At 44.8% G+C, this 19,418-nt stretch overlaps 1 protein-coding gene across 2 annotated transcripts in view; it reads right to left on the bottom strand.

Moving 5' to 3' along the window:
* LOC122938771 (MARVEL domain-containing protein 3-like) overlaps positions 1-19,418 on the bottom strand; it is a 40,809-nt gene that overhangs the window by 17,951 nt on the left and 3,440 nt on the right. For both annotated transcript variants that reach the window (XM_044294533.1, XM_044294532.1), the window contains exons 2-3: positions 11,217-11,468; positions 8,775-8,950 (exon numbers count right to left, since the gene is read on the bottom strand). In XM_044294533.1, coding sequence (XP_044150468.1) covers positions 8,775-8,950; positions 11,217-11,356 — 316 coding nt within the window. In that variant the 5' untranslated portion in view covers positions 11,357-11,468. The remainder of the gene's footprint in view (positions 1-8,774; positions 8,951-11,216; positions 11,469-19,418) is intronic.

Genomic DNA, 19,418 nt, shown 5'->3' on the forward strand with positions numbered 1-19,418 from the left:
ACTAGTGAGCATGCGTCGGCAAAGTAGTGTCCAGGCGCAGGATCTCGGCCGGACCGAAGAATGACACAAGGGAATAGGAGGGCGGGCATAAGTAGAGGCTGGGGCGGAGTCAGAATGAAATGAGGCAGAGCAACCTGGGCTCCAACACAGTGAACCGCACCCCTGGGCACTTGCGAGTGCTCATTTGCATATGAATTAAATATCGTTTTTCTAGCTTCTGCAAGTGTAAAAAAAATAACAAAGGTACCATTACATTCATGTATAGGTGTGCTACAGGACAATGTAAGTGCTGTATATGGACACATGGTGGTGACAGATTCCCTTTAAATTGTATCCATGCACTGGTTGTTATGTATGTTAATACCAGACGAATGTTCTGATAAGGATCCAAAATGCAATCCAAAAAAACATCTCCGGAACCCGAACTGTATCCTAACTGTCATCTGGAGATAGTTCCAGGCTTTGAAATCCCCATTGTCCTTCTCCGTACCCAAATATATAATATTGGCATACTGTAGATCAACATCATCTCTTCTAAATGACCTTTGAGAGGAAAAGGAGCTTGGCCGAAGACGACGTACCTTAAGGTATGTCAAAGGCTGAAGTTACATCCCCATTAAAGGGGTTTTCCAAGATTTTTTATATTACTGACCTATCCTCAGGATAGGTCATCAATATCAGATTGATAGGGATCCAAAACCCAGGATCCCTACTATCAGCTGGTTGAAGATGCTGCAGCACTTCAGTGAACGCTGAAGCCACTTCCTAGATCAGTGATGTCATGTTTATTGGTCACATTGCCTAGATGCAGCTCGAGTTTCAACTCAGTTCCATTTTATAAATGCCATATCTAGAACCCATTGTTCCATAAGTTCATAGTTATCTCAGTAGAAGGATTTAAAATTATCCTTATTGTCCTTTTGTTTCAGAAAGTCTTCCTATAAAAGAAAATCAATGAATTTTACCATAACGATTGGAAACTAGTTAATGGTTAGGACACAAAGAACAAAGGAGAAGCTGAAAACTCAAGATTGAGGATAAGGTTGTGTATGAGTTTTATTAACAGTGATAAAACATTCATCTTTTTATCACCACTGGTATATCATTCCGTCTCTATAGTTTTCAATATTTACCACAATAAGAGAGAAAAAGAATGAAACTACATTTAGCCTCATTCTTTTGAATAGTGGCTAATAACTTGAAAAATGTGAGGTCCCATATTGAAGTAATAAGCTAAATGTGCTTTGTATTTTTGCACAATGGTCTGGATTCAGTTTTGTCTTGGGGATTCTCTGTGGTATGTCTGTAACACCAGCTCAATTCCAAACTGTTTTTAAATTGCAACTATACATTTATTAGTTATGAGAAAACAGTTGAGGAATTCTTGAATAAATGGACCCAGGACTACTTTACTAAAGTGAAGTTATTTATGGTCATTAGTGTTGAGCGAGCATGGTCGGCCGAACACCATTTTGACTCGAGGATCGAGATGCTCGGCACATCATGGTGTTCGGCCAAATACCACGTGTGCTCGAGCGCGATGCTCGAGTCTCCTCAATGCACATTTGTTGGCTGCTACGCAGCCAATAAACGTGCAGATGAGTACTACCACTCACTGTAATGCCGTAGCCATGTTGGCTATTAGCATTACAGTGATTGGCTGTCCGGAAACGCGTCATCGGGTGCTATAAAGCACGCGATGACACGTGGTTCGGCTCAGTCTTTGTCAGGGAGAGCTGTGCTGTAGGAGGGACAGATAGTGTAGGGAATTTAATAATAAAAATTTGCTAGGCAGAGTTGGTGTTAGAGACCCAAAAATCCTTTTAAGGACTACTGTTGTGTCTGGCAGCAATATATATATTTTTAGTGCAACCTGCGCTGAATAGCTTGCAATTGTTTGGCCGCTGCACACAGCGACATTATATGCGCTACATCTCCTGTATAACGTTTGCGCATCCTAAAAATATCTGTGACATCCATTGTACTTATTCCGTGGATGCTGCGGACATCGACATTATCTGCGCTACATCTCCTGTTTAACGTGTGCGCATACAAAAAATAGCTGCGACATCCAGTGTACCTTTTCCGTAGACGCTACTGACAGTGACATTCCCTGCGCTACATCTCCTGTATAAAGTTTCTGCTACATCTCCTGTATAAAGTTTTCGCATCCCAAATATCTGTGACATTAACTGTAATGTTTTCTTAGCCCCTGTTGACAGCAGTGCCATTACGTGTGGTACTTCTCCTGTATAATGTTTCTGCATCCCAAATATCTGTAACATTGACTGTAATTTATTTGCGCATACGCTTAAAAAAAAAAAAAAACTGCACTACTGTATACGTGTGACATACTTGCAAGCATATATACCATTTTATATGATTAAGGTGAGCAGTAAGGGACAGGGAAGTGGCCGTGCTGCTAAAGGAGCATGCAGAGGCCGTGGCCCTGGGCGTTGTGAAACTGTGCCTGCTGGCAGAGCACAAGAAACCCACTCATCCACGATACCTAGCTTTATGTCCCAGTTTGCAGGGCAGCGCAAGACACCACTCTCGAAGTCAGACCAGTGCGAACATGTGGTCGTGCATTGCAGCAGATAATGATTTCGGTCGATTAAGCACCACCCTGTCTTCTATAATGTCCAGTCTCAATAGCCAAGAGTCTGGTCAACAGAATCCTCACCCTGATCCTCCTTCCTCCCACCATGGAGTGTCTTTGCAAACAAGTGATCCCACACTCGGATATTCTGAGGAGCTCTTTTCATCGTCATTCCTTAATTTGGGCCTCTCTCCAAGGCAGCTTGAAGAGGGACATGAGGATATCTTGTGCCCCGATTCCCAAACTCTTGAGCATCCACAGTCAAAAGAAGATGGCGTGGGGAACAGCAATTAGTGTTTCACGAGGTGGATGATGATGATGATGAGACACAGTTGCCAATAAGTCAACAGGAATTTGTGTCTCAAGAGGTTGATAATGAGGATGTGACACAGTTGTCAATAAGTGAGGTTGTTGTTAGGTCAACAAGTCAGGAGGATGACCAGAATGAGGAAGAGGAGGTGGTGGATGATGAAATCAGTGACCCAACCTGGGAAGGGTCACTGAGGGATCCGCAGCACCGCAACAGGCTGAAAGAGGCAGTGTTGTGGCAAAATGGAGAAGGCGGGCCACACTAAACAGGCCCACAACTGTTCCCCGGAGCACCCTCTTGCAGAAATCTCCCTTGCCAAGGGGTAGGTGTTCCGCAGTGTGGCGCTTTTTTGAGGAAAGTGCGGACGACGAAAGAATTGTAATTTGCAACCTGTGCCATACAAAAATGAGCAGGGGTGTGAACACTAGCAACCTCACCACCACCAGAATGATCTGCCACATGGCATCAAAGCACCCTAATAGGGTCACACCACTGCCTCCTCTTCCCCTGTGTTACGTGCCGGACAATCCCCTGTCCAAGACACGAGGCCGAATGCCTCCCACCCTGCACCTGGACTTTTGCAAGCACCATTAACTAGCACATCCACTTCTGTGTACAAGCGCAGCGTAAGGATGTCCATACCCCAGGCCTTTGAACGAAAGTGCAAATACCCAGCCACCCACCCACAGGCCATAGCACTATATGCGCACCTTTCCAAATTGCTGGCCCGAAATGTTGCCATTTAGGCTTGTAGACACTGAGGCTTTCCACAGCCTGATGGTGGCGGCCGTCCCTCGTAACTCAGTCGCCAGCCGCCACTATTTTTCCCGGTGTGCCATCCCTGCCTTACACCAGCATGTGTCCAGTAACATTCACCCGTGCCCTGACCAACGCAGTTATTTGGAAGGTCCACTTAACGACTGACACATGGACAAGTGCTTGTGGCCAGGGACGCTACATTTCCCTGATGACACTGGGTGAACGTTGTGGAGGCTGGGAGCGAGTCGTACCCTGGGATAGCACAGGTGCTACCGATGCAAAGGATTGTAGGCACTACTTCCATCAGGATCTCCGCCACCACCTACATTATTGACTGCAATCCCCCCTTTTCCTCCACCTCCTCCCCCACTTCCACCTCTGAATTGTCATCTTGCAGCACCAGTCAGTCATCAGTAGCTGGAAGCAGTGCAGTGGGGAAGCGGAAACAGGCCACACTGAAACTTATTTGCTTAGATGACAAACAGCACACCACCGCAGAGCTGTGGCACAGTATAAGGGACCAGACTGAGCTGTGGCTCTCGCCACTCAACCTACAACCAGGCATGGTTGTGTCTAATAATGGCCGTAAATTGGTGGCGGCTTTGGAGCTCGGCAAGCTCACACACATCCCACGCCTAGCCGACGTGTTAAACTTAGTGGATCAGCAGTTTCTCAAAACCTACCCGAATTTGCCTGAGCTACTGGTGAAGGTGCGCTGCGTGGGTGCCCATTTCCAAAAGTCATCTACAGCTCCCGCCGGTTTGGCAATGCTGTTGTGCGACGTGAGCACGCACTGGAACTCCACGTTGCACATGTTGGCCAGGCTTTGTGAGCAGCAGAGGGCAATAGTGGAATACCAGCTGAAACATGGTCGTCTCCTTTCCACTCAGCTCCCGCTCTTCACAAGCGACGAGTGGGTATGGATGTCTGACCTCTGTGAGGTTTTACGCAACTTTGAGGAATCAACACAGATGGTAAAATCGGCGATGCCGCTATTATCAGCGTAACCATCCCACTTCTGTGTCTACTGAAATGCTCGCTGCCAACAATGAAGGCGGACGCTTTGCATGTGGAAGAGGTGGAAATGGGGGAAGACAGTACACAGGGTGATAGCCAGACCACCCTCAGTTCGTCTTCTCTGCGCGAATTGGATGATGATGAAGAGGAGAAGGAGGAGAAGGAGGAGAAGCAGGAGACGGTTGCCTCCGCTACAGAGGGTAGTACCCGTAGCAGGTTTATTCCATCTGTTCAGCGTGAATGGGCTGAAGAGGAGGAAGAGGATGTGGAGATTGTTGTCCTCATCAGGAGGATGACTCTCAAAGTCTTGTCTGTTGGGACTCTGGCACACATGGCTGACTTCATGTTATGCTGCATTTCCCGTGACCCTCGCGTTATACACATTTTTGCCAACACCGAATGCTGGTTGTTCACCCTTCTTGACCACCGCTACAAAGAGAACTTCTCATCTCTCATTCCTGTGGTGGAGAGGACTAGAAAAATGGTGCAATACCAGAAGGTCCTTGTGGAAAAATTGCAGCGTGCGCAGGGTACAGTCTCAGGGCCCTTTAAGGTGTTGCAACTCAGGTACCAGGTTAAAATGCCAGAGTGGGGTAATGTCTCTGTGTAGTAGAAGGTATAGTGTCAACGGTGTCTCCTACCTGGGTACGGCTGGACTCCTGGATCCTGGCTCACTTGCAATAAAATGAGTGTTGCTAGTAGGAGTAATTGAGGAATTTAGTAGCAATAATTGAGATCCAGACTTGGAATATAATTCAAACTAGTCTTTACTTGATGCAGCAGTAATCCACATGAGATACAGCAATAGTATTTGGTCCCATCAGGTATTGGCACTGTATGGCAGGAATCTATCTTCTGCTTCTATCATGTGCCTGGAGCTCTCTTGCAGGATAAGTCGCCTGCTTATGGCTCTGTAATATGGCAGGAATTTATATCTTCTGCACTATCTTCTGCTGTATTAGGGACTGACTAGCTGAGGAGGAATTTGGCTTCTCCTGGTCTCTGGACGGTACTCACAGTTGTGCTCACAGGGTATGGTTCTTCCTGGAGTTCTGGAGATGGCTGCTTGCTGTCTACCAGCTGAGGCTGAAGGCTCAGACTGGGAATGAAGATCTTTGGTCTCAGCCAAGACACGATCCTTGGTTGGTATCCCTAGAACTGGGAGCTCCTACCAGCACAGCCTTCCCTTAGCAGGGGTGGCTGGCACACTAACTCTAACTTCCTTCCCCACCCATGAGGCAGGATGTGGGAACATTCCAAACCTCCTCAAAGAGGGGGGAACTAAACTGGAATGTACTATTCCAGTCCAGCAATGCTAAACTGAACTAAATCCCTGGTAAACACATTGCTGCCACCTGCTGGTGTACATGGAAATTACAGCAAATACATTTAACAAGAGTTTCAATGCACATTAGTGAGGATGTGATGTTAAATTACACAGGATGACAATGCAGATAGACTTAACAGGTTGTAGCGGGGTAAAAGAGTTTCGTAACATCACTCTGGGATGTTACACATCTGCCCGTCAACTGAAAATGCTGACAGGTTGACTCTCATCAAAATGAACAAGGCCTAGATTGTCCCTGATTTCTCTACTCCACCAGAGGAAAGCGGCTGAATGTAAAGGCACTTTAAATGTGGCTTTTTATGGTGTATTGAATACACTCTATTCCCATGCACCCCTTCCAGCACAAAAAAGGGTATATGGTTAAATCTTCCTTTTCTCTTCCTCCTCCTCCATCATATCAACATGCTTATTAGGCTACCCTCGCTCCTAATGTTTTAGAGGGTCAGCTCAGCAGCACACCCTTACCACTAATGTTTTAGAGGGTCACCAGCAGGCCCTCGCCCATAATGTTTCAGATGGTCAGCTCGGCAGCTGGCCGTCGCCTATAATGTTTTAGATGGTCATCTCAGCAGCAGGCCCTTGCCCATAATGTTTTAGATGGTCAGCTGAGCAGCAGGCCCTCGCCCCTAATATTTTAGAGGGTCACCAGCAGGCCCTTGCGCCTAATGTTTTTGAGGGTCACCAGCAGGCCAGCAATCATAATTTTTCAAGGGTGTGTATGATGCCCTCTTTTATGTGTAATAAAGGGTGTATTTGAGTGCCGGTTTCTTGTAATTTTTGGCAGCCCTTTCTCTTAGTGCATAGGCTTTATGAGTGTAGGAGTCCTACTACCTGAACAATTGTACAACAATGTGAATGAGGCCCTCCTTAATGTGATATACAGGTTGTATCAGAGTGCCTCTTTCTTGTAATTGTTGGCAGCACTTGCACTTTGTATACAAGTAAATATACAGGAAAGAATGTTTCCTAACAATTTTTCCTCTAAAATATTATCTTCGGTTTGGTGCGTATTATTGTCAGTCTGTAAAAGTGGGGTACTACTCTGACAACATCGTTCCCAGCAGCGACCTGGGAGTCCAAGTTGCATCCAGACATCCTTCCATCAATTTCTGACCTTTTCATGTGAACCAGACACCCTCCCCTCTTCAGAGCAGAGGGTGCCTGGTTTAATGCTTGGGTTCTCCCATTGACTTCCATTGTGCCCGGTAGAGCACCCGAGCATCCTGAGGTGTTCTACTCGAGCAACCGAGCACGGTGTTGCTCGATCAACACTAATGGTCATGTATGGATCCGGTGAGGTGCAGCTAATGGCTTATATGCCTGATATATACACACACACACACACATGTCACCATAAGTAAGAAAATTGTAATATACTTTTAAAAGCAAAGCTCTACCATTCTAACATGGGTCTTTTGTTAGAAAAGACAGGTCATAACTGGATACAGTGAAGATGTCCAGTTCGCCTTGAGAATGTAGATACATTTCTAGTACAAGCTCCTTGGATTCTTCTATTAAAACACAACTTAATGGTTAATCATTTCAGCAAACTTCTGCCATGTCAAATCTTTTAATTGGTGTGCTGCAGTTACCATTGATATCTATAGTGAAGGAACAGAAGGCCTCCACCAAGCAATGCCCCCCTTCTGATCAGCTATCCTTGGAGACCAGACTGAGCAGTTCACATAGAAAGGGTGCAGAGCTGATCAGAACCGAAGGGGCAAAGTGCTCAATTGATCGCTTATGCCTTTTCAGTATAAAATGGCATTTACGGTATACTTAAAATATGGGTATAATTTAAAATTACGGATGACGTCCGTGTGCATTCTGTATTTTGTGGAACGGAACAGCTGACCCCGAATAGAACAGTACTATCCTTGTCCGTAATGCGGACAATAATAGGACATGTTCTATTTTTTTTTTTGGAACGGAAATACGGACATACGGAAACTGAATGCACACAGAGTACCTTCCGTTTTTTTTTGCGGACCCATTCAAATGAATGGTTCCGTATATGGTCCGCAAAATAACCCCGGAAGGTACACAAAAGAAAATACATTTGTGTGCATGAGCCCTTAGGGCTTCTTCTGAGGGTTATCTATAGATTTATGTCACTTTTGAAAGTAGCACTGTTCTCACCAGTATAATATTGGAACCCAGTATGTTTCAGGCAGTGCCACAGACTTTGATTGATGGCAGATGAGCATAAACTTCTTTTAGCCATGGTTTGTGGGGAACAGGGTGCATCACCAATGAGGCCAGGTGAGACGATTACCTCAGGCAGCACCAGGTAGGGGCAAGAGGGGGTCAGCAGAAGGGTCATGGACAAGGGGGGGGGGGGGGGGGGATCCGTTTCAGTTTTCGCCTCAGGCAGCAAATAAGCTAGGTGCACCCCTGGTGGGGAATGGGTGGTGATTCCAATAATCTATCATTAATCATCCATCTAGTGGATAATTTTTTAGGCTGAAAACCCTTTTAAAGATTCATATTTCATTCTCACATTCAAGCTGACAGAGAAGGCAGCCTTCTCAAAACAGCTGATCAGCAGAAGACCCGGGTGTCAGATCCCCACCGATCAGATACTGATGACCTATGCATATGTTTCAGTCTGCAAATTCTACGCACCTTTAGACCACCTTAATATGAAGTTTGCAACCTACCTCTTGCCCTGATCACTCAATCATTGACAAGTATTTCCAGTCCTGCTCATCATATTGTGTCTGCTTGAAAGAATGACATACCTCGTATTGAACATAGATTGGAGCACTTTTCTGAGAAGGTCTGCTTTTCTGGGTTAGACCTGTGAGCAGGAGGACTATGCTGTAAAGATGATGCTTTACTGTGTCTTGAATAACGTTCAGATATGACGGTGGGTGGTCTTGAATGTTGGCCTCTTACTGGTGCCCGAGAAGGCAATCTACAGAAGACAAAGCATTATAAAATATGTATGTGCAGCTGGAGATCATGAGAAATTAGAGTTAACTTTATTCTTCAGATGAATGTATTTCTGCCTCTATAGTAGAATATTTTACTGCCTTTACAACCCTGGTGACTTCCCTTTCTCTCTTCAGACTCTGTTGTATGGAAATCTACATCTGTAAAGGATATGTTGACTACTCTAAGGGTATGGCCACACAATCAGGTTTCTGTATGCCATTTTGGAAGTCAGGAGTGAATTCATAAAAGAGAAGTTGCATCTGTCCCTTATATGCTCTCTGCTTTTATGGTCCACTCGTGATGCAGAAAGTACAATATTTGTAACTATGGGGGTCATTTATGGTTAGATATTTGCCACTTTGTGGTATATATCTGTCACAGATTCGGCCGCAAAGGGGAATTGAGGCTGAATCTGTGACTTCTTCCCCATCTGTGCCATGTATGCCAATTCTAAAAAGAGGGAGCGTGTTGGGGTGAGAAATTGGTTGTGCCGGCCGGCCCATCTCATTTATCCTTTTCTATGTCTGTTTTAGTTGTAGAAAATGTTGTAAAGCTACGCCAACAAGGGAGCTGGCATAGATTTAGGCTGGTGACGGATGCGCCTAAGTTATGTAGAGGCCGGCGCCTCTACATAACTTAGGCACATCAAGCACCAGCGCAGGGTTATAAGACCGGCGTCTAAAACACCGGTCTTAATAAATGACCCCATAAACATTTATTGTTCCTCTGGGGCACTACTAGTAGATAAATGTTTAATGTTATATACTGCTTGAAAAATCTGAGCATAAACTGCGTTGTCTGTACAGTTTTTGCTCTGTTTTCATTTGGTTTATCTGAAAAGCTGGATAAGAATAACAGATCCATCTGGTTTCCATTATGCAGGATGAAAAACAAAGTCCTGTCGACAGAACTTTGTTTTCCGTCCTGCATAACAGATACCAGATGGATTAATTATTCCTGCCCATAGACTTCTAATATAATGGATCAAAACGGAATGCCTCTTAAAGGCTTCCGTTTTGCATTCAGTCTACAAATTCCGTTATATTCCATTATGAACGGAACCTATAACGGAATACCCCAACGCAAGTGCGAACCCAGCCATAGCAGAAGAATTCCTACTTGAAGAATTGGGTCAAGACACCAAGACACACCGGTTGCTGCTTCCAAGAGTATAGTCTGTTTTGAATGAGCTTGATGATCTTGCTCCAGCCCAGGCAGAGCAATAGTGTGCCACCACTTTATTGAGGTGCTGCACTTCCTGACTAAGCTGCCTGAAAAATCTATTACATAGACACAGTCAGTGAGAAGAGGGAGAGCATGGTGCCCCCTCGGCGCAGGACCTTTGAGGAGCAGCAGGAGGAAAGTAGTCAGGCTCTGAAGTCCCCAGCGTGGTTACATCATATGATCACGCTGGGAGTGTCAGAAGGAGGACGTGCCCAACAGCCAATGTGGAGCAAAGCCATATAATAGGCTTTGCTCCACCTCTCTTTCCACGCCGCCTGGTGTCAAACACCACCTGTTGAAGGCTTGAGTGGGCTTTGTGCGTGTCACTCCACATTACCTTAGTTTGCTACCTGTCCTGATCATCTCTACTGTCTCCAATCTCCAGTCCAGATTCCTTGGCCTGTGGTCCTAGTGGGTACATTTCTGCCTTCTGTAGTTCAGTTGTGTCTTCACATTGCTTTTTAGCCCTCCTCAGTGGGATGGAAAGCCCTGTGGAGGGCTAAAAAGCAGGGTGAACCCAGTCTAAAATGTTTCACCCCCTCAGGACCATAGAATGGATGACACATGGAAAGCAAAAAAAATAGACACATGGACAAAGCACAGATCCTTTACACATGAACCACTGACTATCTCGCCACTGATGACATTACGGACGTGTGAATAAGTCCTAACTTTATTCATTTAAATCCGTGCAAATTCTGAGTTTAGGAGTCCAGTTGGCACTCTTGGTGATTGACAGCTATCTATGTGTTTCTTTACAAGCTGTCAGTTGCTGAAGAAGACCATCCACTGGATTCCGAAGCAACTTAAACGAATACAATAAAGTTATACTAAATCTTTTTCTACAAAACTATCAACCTGGTAAGATACTGCTCTGTACTATACTGCCTGCAGATTGGACTGAATTTTCAATTTGACAGGTTCCCTTTAAAAATGCGTCTTGTGTCTAAAGCAAAATAAAGGGACCACATCATATTCATTAACACTAAATTCCATTAGTACAATGTCTTTGATATCTGTACCTGTTATGTGATCTTTGGTCTCTCCTTTCTCCATTAGGCTGTCCATTGGGGCCATACCGCTCTCTTCTTGGTCTGTCATGGTATGATCTTTGGGACGGTGGGTTTCGTTCACTAGTCACACTTCTTTGAGAGTGAGACATTGTAGTTCATGGGAGAGCACAGGACTAGCACACAGAGCAGCAGTCACAATCCTTCCATGCTGAGTGCTGAGTTGCGAATGACATGTCTTATGAGATGCATCTGCTGCAGAAACTAGGAAAAATACATCATATTAACACCAGATGTAAGATTCAGTTTACAATACATGGTACTTGTAATATACACCATTTTTCTTTTTTAATAGTTCCATCCACATAGTTATAACACAGAAGAGTAAATATATAACATTTATAACTTTAACGGAGTTAATATGTTCATTCTGCTTTCTTATTCCAATACATTTCCACAGAATTTGCTTAGTATGTAGCTGTGTGCTCTGGTGCATCGACATAGTCCTGATTAAAAAGATTTTATTTTGTACATAAAGTTCCTGCAATTAAATATAAGGTTTAATTGTAGTTTATAACCATGAAGATGCATAGGCCTAAAATGTGGTATAAAATATGGCAAGATTTTGTCCTTTATGCTTGATTGTTCTATGTAGTCTCCCCTTGTTGGCGTGTCCCCTTCCCCCCCCTTTTTTTTTTTTTTTTTTTTTTTTCCGTATGTGGTGTGTCTTTTCCTTTTTGTCGGTCTGATTACTGTTTTCAGGTCTTGATAGGTGTTCTTCAAGACTAGCTACTTTTGGAGGATGGTTTCTATTTGTCCGCCATGTCCTTTATTATTTTGTTTGGTTGCTTTCATGATTGCCGTCGGTAATGTATATTAAGACTATATTGTCAGGATACCTGTGTGTCACCTGTATTAATATGCTGGACGGGTTTCGGCTATGCATATTTGTGATATGTGATGTAACATGTCGCAAGCTTTGTAATACTTTTGAAACATATAAATAAAGAATAAAAAAAAAAAAAATAAAATAAAAATATGGCAAGATTTAACACATTTTTGGAGGTAAATGTCACATCAGGTTTTAAAGGGAACCTGTCACCAGGAGTTTGTGCATAGAGCTGAGGACATGAGTTGCTAAATGGCCGCTAGCACATCCGCAATACCCAGTCCCCATAGCTCTGTGTGCTTTTATTGTGTAAAAAAAAAACAATTTGATACATAGGCAAACTAACCTGAGAGGAGTCCTGTCCCTGAAAATTTGATTCCGCAACTTCGCTGAAATTAGCCAAGATTCGTTCTGAATTAATTTATTACCAATGACAAAAAATCAGATATAACCAGGCCATACTGCTTTAGGCCTCATGCACACAACAGAGTTTGTGGTACGCTTTGTGGTCCGCAAAACACGGATACCAGCGGTGTCCATTCCGCATTTTGCGGAATGGATCGTCCAGCCTTCAAAAGAGCAGTCCTATCCTTGACTATGACACGGACAAGAATAGGACATGTTCTATTCTTTTTTGAGGGGTGGTGGAAAAACGTGTGGATGCAGACAGCACACGGAGTGTTCTCTTCATCTATTGCGTTGAACCCGAAAAAATGCAACTTGGATGCAGATCCAAACCACAGTCGTGTACATGGGCATTAGGGTACGGCCAGACGGGTTGCAGCCATGCTGCGGTGAAGAACCGCGCGGCCAGTCAGCCTGCAGCTGTCTTTCATTTAATATTGAAGACCGCACTGTATAGTCTGTCTTCATTGTTAATGGCAGCACTGCACCTTTAAACAGGGACTGTTGCTGGTATGGGGTTTAGCTGGTTAGGTGCGGGCACAATATACAAATTATTGCTGTTCTGGCCTAAAATCTCCTGCAGGTTGACAGTAAACACAGAATATTATTCAGCTCTGGCATACCCACTTCTCCAGCCCCGGCGCTCTCCTGCCCTACAGGTGGGAACCCTTCTTCTACCATCTGCTTTTCCTCCTTTTCCACATCATCTAATATCAATGAGAACATATCATCAGGAACATCCAGCTTCTCCTCTCTCTGCATCTTGATGACTTTTCTAGGACAAGGGGTGCAGACTGGAATTGGTTGGCACTGGTATTGGTTGGCACGCTGGCAGTGAAATAATAAATGCTTCCATTTTATTGGTATTGAATTATCGATCTTAGTATACAACCAGGGGCGTTGCTAGGTCAAAACATCCGGGGCCTGGGCCCCTGATATTTTGTCCCAGGCCTGGAATGTCCTGCCTGCCAGCTAGATACAACTATATTGCCATCCTCAGGATGGCAATACAATTGGATCTGAAGGATCCGTGGTGACATCACAGGTCATGTGACTAGTAAAACAGGCAGTAGTTGAGAAGGACCTGCCATGATGTCACCATCATGTGACCAGTGCAGGGGAGGACGGCATTGAAAAAGAGAAGTCTTGGGGGAAGAAGCTGTGGTGATGTTTGCTACGGGAGGAGAGGTTAGTGAAGGGAGAGGCAGAGCAATGCTGGGAGCTTGGGTTATTCAACTGGCACTGTATGTTAGGGCTGAAGGGAGGGATGTGTTTTACATGGAACTATGTGTTGCAGGTGGTTGGGGAGGGGGTAATGTTATTTACATGGGACTGTATGTTGATGGCGGCTGTGGGAGGGAAGGATGTTATTTACATAGGACTGTATGACGGAGGGGGCTGGGGGAGGGAGTGACGTTATTTATATGGGACTGTATGTTGATGGGGGCTGTGCGAGGGAGTGACGTTATTTACATGGTATTGAATGTTACAGTGGCCTTAGGGAGAGAGTGATGTTATTTACATGGGACTGTATGTTGAAGGTGGCTGGTGGGGGGAATTATGTTATTTATGTGGGACTGAATGTTGAGGGGGTGATGTTTACATGGGATTGCATGTTGGAGGCGGCTGGGGAGGGGGTGATATTATTTACTTGGGACGATATGTTGAAGGCAGCTGGGGAGGAGGTGATGTTATTTACATGGGGCTGTATTTTAGAGGGGGCTGTAAATAGAGAGGGATGTTATTTTCATGGCACTGTAAATTGGAGGGGGCTGGTGAGATGATGTGATGTTATTTACATGGGACTTTATGGCGTAGGGAGGAAAATAGTGTTATTTACATTGGACTGTACTGTATGTTTGAGGGGCTAAAGGAAGGGTAGTGATGTTCTTTACATAGGACTGTATTTTGGAGAGGGCAGGAGAGATGGTGTGATGTTATTTACATGGGACTGTATGGTGGAGGGAGGAACATAACTACAAGAGGTACTGCAAATCCAGGAGACATTATAGGTGTTCTTATTACTACTAGAAACTCTATAGGAGGGACTTATAGATTCTCCTTATTTTTACTAAGAGCACTATGGGGCCTTATTACTACTGAGGGGTCTGTAGGGAGCTTTATTACCACTGTGGAACAATAGGGGGGTTATTTCTACTGGGGGCTTTGTAGGGGTATTATTAATACTGGGTGGCTCTTCTACTAATAGGGTCATTCTTGGGGAGCGTTATCACTGTTGGGGGCACTGTAGGGGGCAGTATTACTAATGGGGGCATTCTGGAAAGGAATTACTATTGGTGGGACTTGGAGGAGCACTATTACTATGGGAGGCACTCATTTCTTCAGGATAGTATTTAGGGGTATTGGGGAGTACAGTGAGCAGCAGGATAACACTGTGGGGGGCTCCAGGTTGGGGGATGATGATAGAAAAGTGAGGAAGCTAAGATGTCTGTGTGTCACACTCTGCAGAGACGAGACGCAGCTGAAAGAAGTTGTCCAGACAAAATGAAGAAGATGACAGAGAAGATCTACATCGGAGGAGACGTCACCTGGGAGGCACTAGATGTGACAGGTATGTGCTGCTGTATAGCAAGTACAGAAAAATGCGGTGTTTGAGGGGTGGGGGGTGGCGACTTAGAGAACTTAGCCATATTCATTGGGGCTTGGGCCCGGATCTTTTGAGACCCTAGCAACGCCACTGTATACGACTGATGTAGGAATAAGTAAATGGAGGAATAGATAAATAAAAACTGAGGCAGAATAAGTCTCTCTGCCCTCTCCAATATTCTTCTATTTATCATTTTCTGCAACACTGTCCATAGAGCATGAGCATTTGCCACGTCTCACCCTATGCTCAGTTCACAGTACAATGGCGGAGACCACGCAGGATGAGGGTTTTATAGGGCTGTGACATCACATGGGATGGCTAGCTGCTGATTACCTATAATGCCGTGCAGCAAGCCAATCTCGTGTTCCTGGGCATCTTACTTTGACACGTGCAGCCGCCATTTCAGGAAAAGCTGATTCGTTACTACGAAGCATAAGGAAATTTGGATTAGTTGCAAATTTAAGTTTTCGGACCAAATTTCGCTTTGAATGCTTCGCTATACTCAACACCAACTATCATTATGCACATGAGATTTTTTAAATCCAGAAAATCCAGGTGTAATCCGCTTTGTGTTTAGAGAAGATTTAGTGCCGAAGAAAACTGTTGAATCTGTGCTGCAACCACCTTCCATTGTTTTAAATGGGAGGCCGTGCTGCAGTTCATGTGGATGAGGATTTTTCCCATGTAGTTTTTCAGATCTTGCCAAAATGGTACATGTCTATTCGTGGTGTGGCGGATGTGTCGGAAAGCCACAACTAAATAGAACAGCTGAGCTGGGGCGACCTTTGCCAATCAGATAGGGATTACCTATCCTGAGGAAAGGCCATAACTAAAAACCTCATAAAATACTACATAAACTTGTGTACAAAAATTCCTCATACCACTTCTGTGGAAAAAAACACTAGCTGCAATGGAACTGTGTTTTTTTACATGCAGTACTGTACAGTTTTGAGATATTTCATTAACCGACTGACTGTACATCTGGGCAGTCTGTGGTTATCTCTGCAAGGACATTTCTGAACGTGCTAATAATACAGCTGCGCGAGCATGGAGCCCACTGTAAGTTACACCTCGGCTCCTGTTTATTTATTTTTTTACACTTCCTGCATTCTCCCGATGCTGCACCCTCATTGATCAGCTAGTGATCACTTAAAAAAGTGATCACTTTAAGCCAGGCATGTCCAAAGTGCGGCCCTCCAGCTGTTGCAAAACTACAACTCCCAGCATGCCTGGATAGCTTACAGCTATTAGGGCATGCTGGGAGTTGTAGTTTTGCAACAGCTGGAGGGCCGCACTTTGGACATGCCTGCTTTAAGCCCACTGCGTGAATGGGATTTCATAACTACCATTCACAACAACATAACATCTGTGATACATAACATTTGTGATACACAACCTTTTGTGGTCTGAGGACTACACTCATTTTGAACCAGTTTCAAAGGCTGCAATAAAATCCGAGACATTTATGGCACATCGAATGTATATGGCATAAATGTCTGCTAGGTAGTGTTTTCATGTCCAGGACTCCCAACTATCGGAAAACTGGGAATTTTCTGTTTGCACTGCAGAAAGGAGGAAAAAATACAAGCAGCTCTCTCCATTGTAGTTTATGTAGCTTGCAGAAAACTTCAATGAATATGATTGCACACATGCATGCCCACTGGTGTTGATCGAGCATGCTCGGCCGAACACCAGTTCGGCTCGAGCATCGCTATGATCAGCACATCGCCGTGTTTGGCCAAATACCACGTGTGCTCGAGAGCAATGCTCGAGTCTCCTCCCCGCACGTTTGTTGGCTGCTACACAGCCAATAAACGTGCAGGCAAGTACTGCCACTCACTGTAATGTCATAACCATGTTGGTTACTGGCATCACAGTCATTTGCGGGCCAGCATGTGGTTTGGCTCAGTGTTAGGCCTCATGCACACGACATGTTGTTTTGGTCCACATCTTAGCCGCAGTTTTTGTGGCTGGGATGCGGACCCATTTACTTCAATGAGGCCGCAAAATATGCGGACAGCACTCCATGTGCTGTCCGCATCTGTTGCTCCGTTCTGTGGGCTGCAAAAAAAAATAAAAAAAAATAACCTATCCTATTCGCGTCTATTTTGCGGACAAGAATAGGCAGTTATATTAATGGCTGTCCGTGCTGCTCCGCAAATTGCAGAACACACACGGACGCCATCCGTGTTTTGCGGATCCACAATTTGCAGACCGCAAAACACACAACGGTCGTGTGCATGTAGCCTTAGTCAGGGAGAGCTGTGATGTAGAAGAGACAGATAGTGTAGGGAATTGAATTGAATTTTTTTGAAGGTAGGGTTGGTGTTCGAGACCCAAAAGTCCTTTTAAGGACTATAGTTGTATCTGGCAGTAATATATATTTTTAGCGCAACCTGCGCTAAAACTTGCAATTGTTTGGCAGCTGCAGACAGCGACATTATCTGCGCTACACCTCCTGTGTAACGCGTGCGCAGCCTAAAAATATCTGTGACATCCAGTGTACTTTTCCGTAGACGGTGTCCGCTGCGGACATTTACATGACCTGCGCTACATCTCCTGTATAACGTTTGCGCATCCTAAAAATATTTGTGACATTGACTGTCTTTTTTTTTTGCCGCTGGTGACAGCAGCGCCATTACCTGTGGTACCTCTCCTGTATAACGTTTCTGCATCCCAAATATCAGTGACATTTTTTTCTTAGCCGCTGGTGACACCAGCGACATTACCTCCTCTACATCTCCTGTATATCATTTGCGCATCCCAAATAGCTATGACATTTCCTGTAATTTTTTATTATCAGCTGGTGACAGTGACATTGCCTGTGCTACATCTCCTGTATAACGTTTGCACATCCTGTTCAGTGACATTCAGTTTAATTTATTTGCGCATACACTTACAAAACCTGCGCTACTGTACGTGTGACATACTTGCAAGCATATATACCATTTAATAGGCTCAAGGCGAGCAGTAAGGGACGGGGAAGTGGCCATGCTGCTGATGGTACACGCAGAGGCCGTGGCCCTGGGCACGGTGAAACAATGCCTGCTGCCAGAGCACAAGAAACACACTCATCCTCGATACATAGCTTCATGTCCCAGGTTGCAGTGCGGCGCAGGACACCACTTTTGAAGTCAGACCAGTGTGACCAGGTGGTCAGTTGGATTGCAGCAGATAATGCTTCCAGTCGGTTAAGCACCACCCTGTCTTCCACAAAGTCCAGTCTCAGGAGCCAAGAGTCTAGTCAACAGAATCCTCACCCTGATCCTCCTTCCTCCTCCCACCATGGAGAGTCTTGCCAAACAAGTGATCTCACACTCGGATATTCCGAGGAGCTCTTTTCATCGCCATTCCTTGATTTGGGCCTCTCGCCAAGCCCGCTTGAACAAGGACATGAGGAGATCTTGTGCACTGATGCCCAAACTCTTGAGCATCCACAGTTACAAGAAGATGAGGATGAGGAATGGCAATTAGTGTTTCATGAGGTGGATGATGATGATAGTAACATAGTACATAAGGCTGAAAAAAGACATTTGTCCATCCAGTTCGGCCTGTCATCCTGCAAGTTGATCCAGAGGAAGGCAAAAAAAAAAAAAAAAACTGCGAGGTAGAAGCCAATTTTCCTCACTTTAGGGGAATAAAAAATTCCTTCCCGACTCCAATCAGGCAATCAGAATAACTCCCTGGATCAACGACCCCTCTCTAGTAGCTATAACCTGTAATATTATTACGCTCCAGAAATACATCCAGGCCCCTCTTGAACTCTTTTAGTGAACTCACTGTCACCACCTCCTCAAGCAGAGAGTTCCATAGTCTCACTGCTCTTACCGTAAAGAATCCTTTTCTATGTTTGTGTACAAACCTTCTTTCCTCCAGACGCAGAGGATGTCGCCTCGTCACAGTCCTGGGGATAAATAGATGATGGGATAGATCTCTGTACTGACCCCTGATATATTTATACATATTAATTAGATTTCCCCTCAGTCGTCTTTTTTCTAAAGTGAATAACCCTAATTTTGATAATCTTTCAGGGTACTGTAGTTGCCCCATTCCAGTTATTACTTTAGTTGCCCTCCTCTGGACCTTCTCCAGCTCTGCTATGTCTGCCTTGTTTACAGGAGCCCAGAACTGCACACAGTACTCCATGTGTGGTCTAACGATTTGTAAAGTGGTAGGATTATGTTCTCATCACGGGCATCTATGCCCCTTCTGATGCAACCCATTATCTTATTGGCCTTGGCAGCAGCTGCCTGACACTGGTTTTTGCAGCTTAGTTTGCTGTTTATTAAAATTCCTAGATCCCTTTCCATGA

The sequence above is a fragment of the Bufo gargarizans genome, chromosome 5 (genome assembly GCF_014858855.1).
Source record: "Bufo gargarizans isolate SCDJY-AF-19 chromosome 5, ASM1485885v1, whole genome shotgun sequence".
Classification (NCBI taxonomy): domain Eukaryota; kingdom Metazoa; phylum Chordata; class Amphibia; order Anura; family Bufonidae; genus Bufo; species Bufo gargarizans.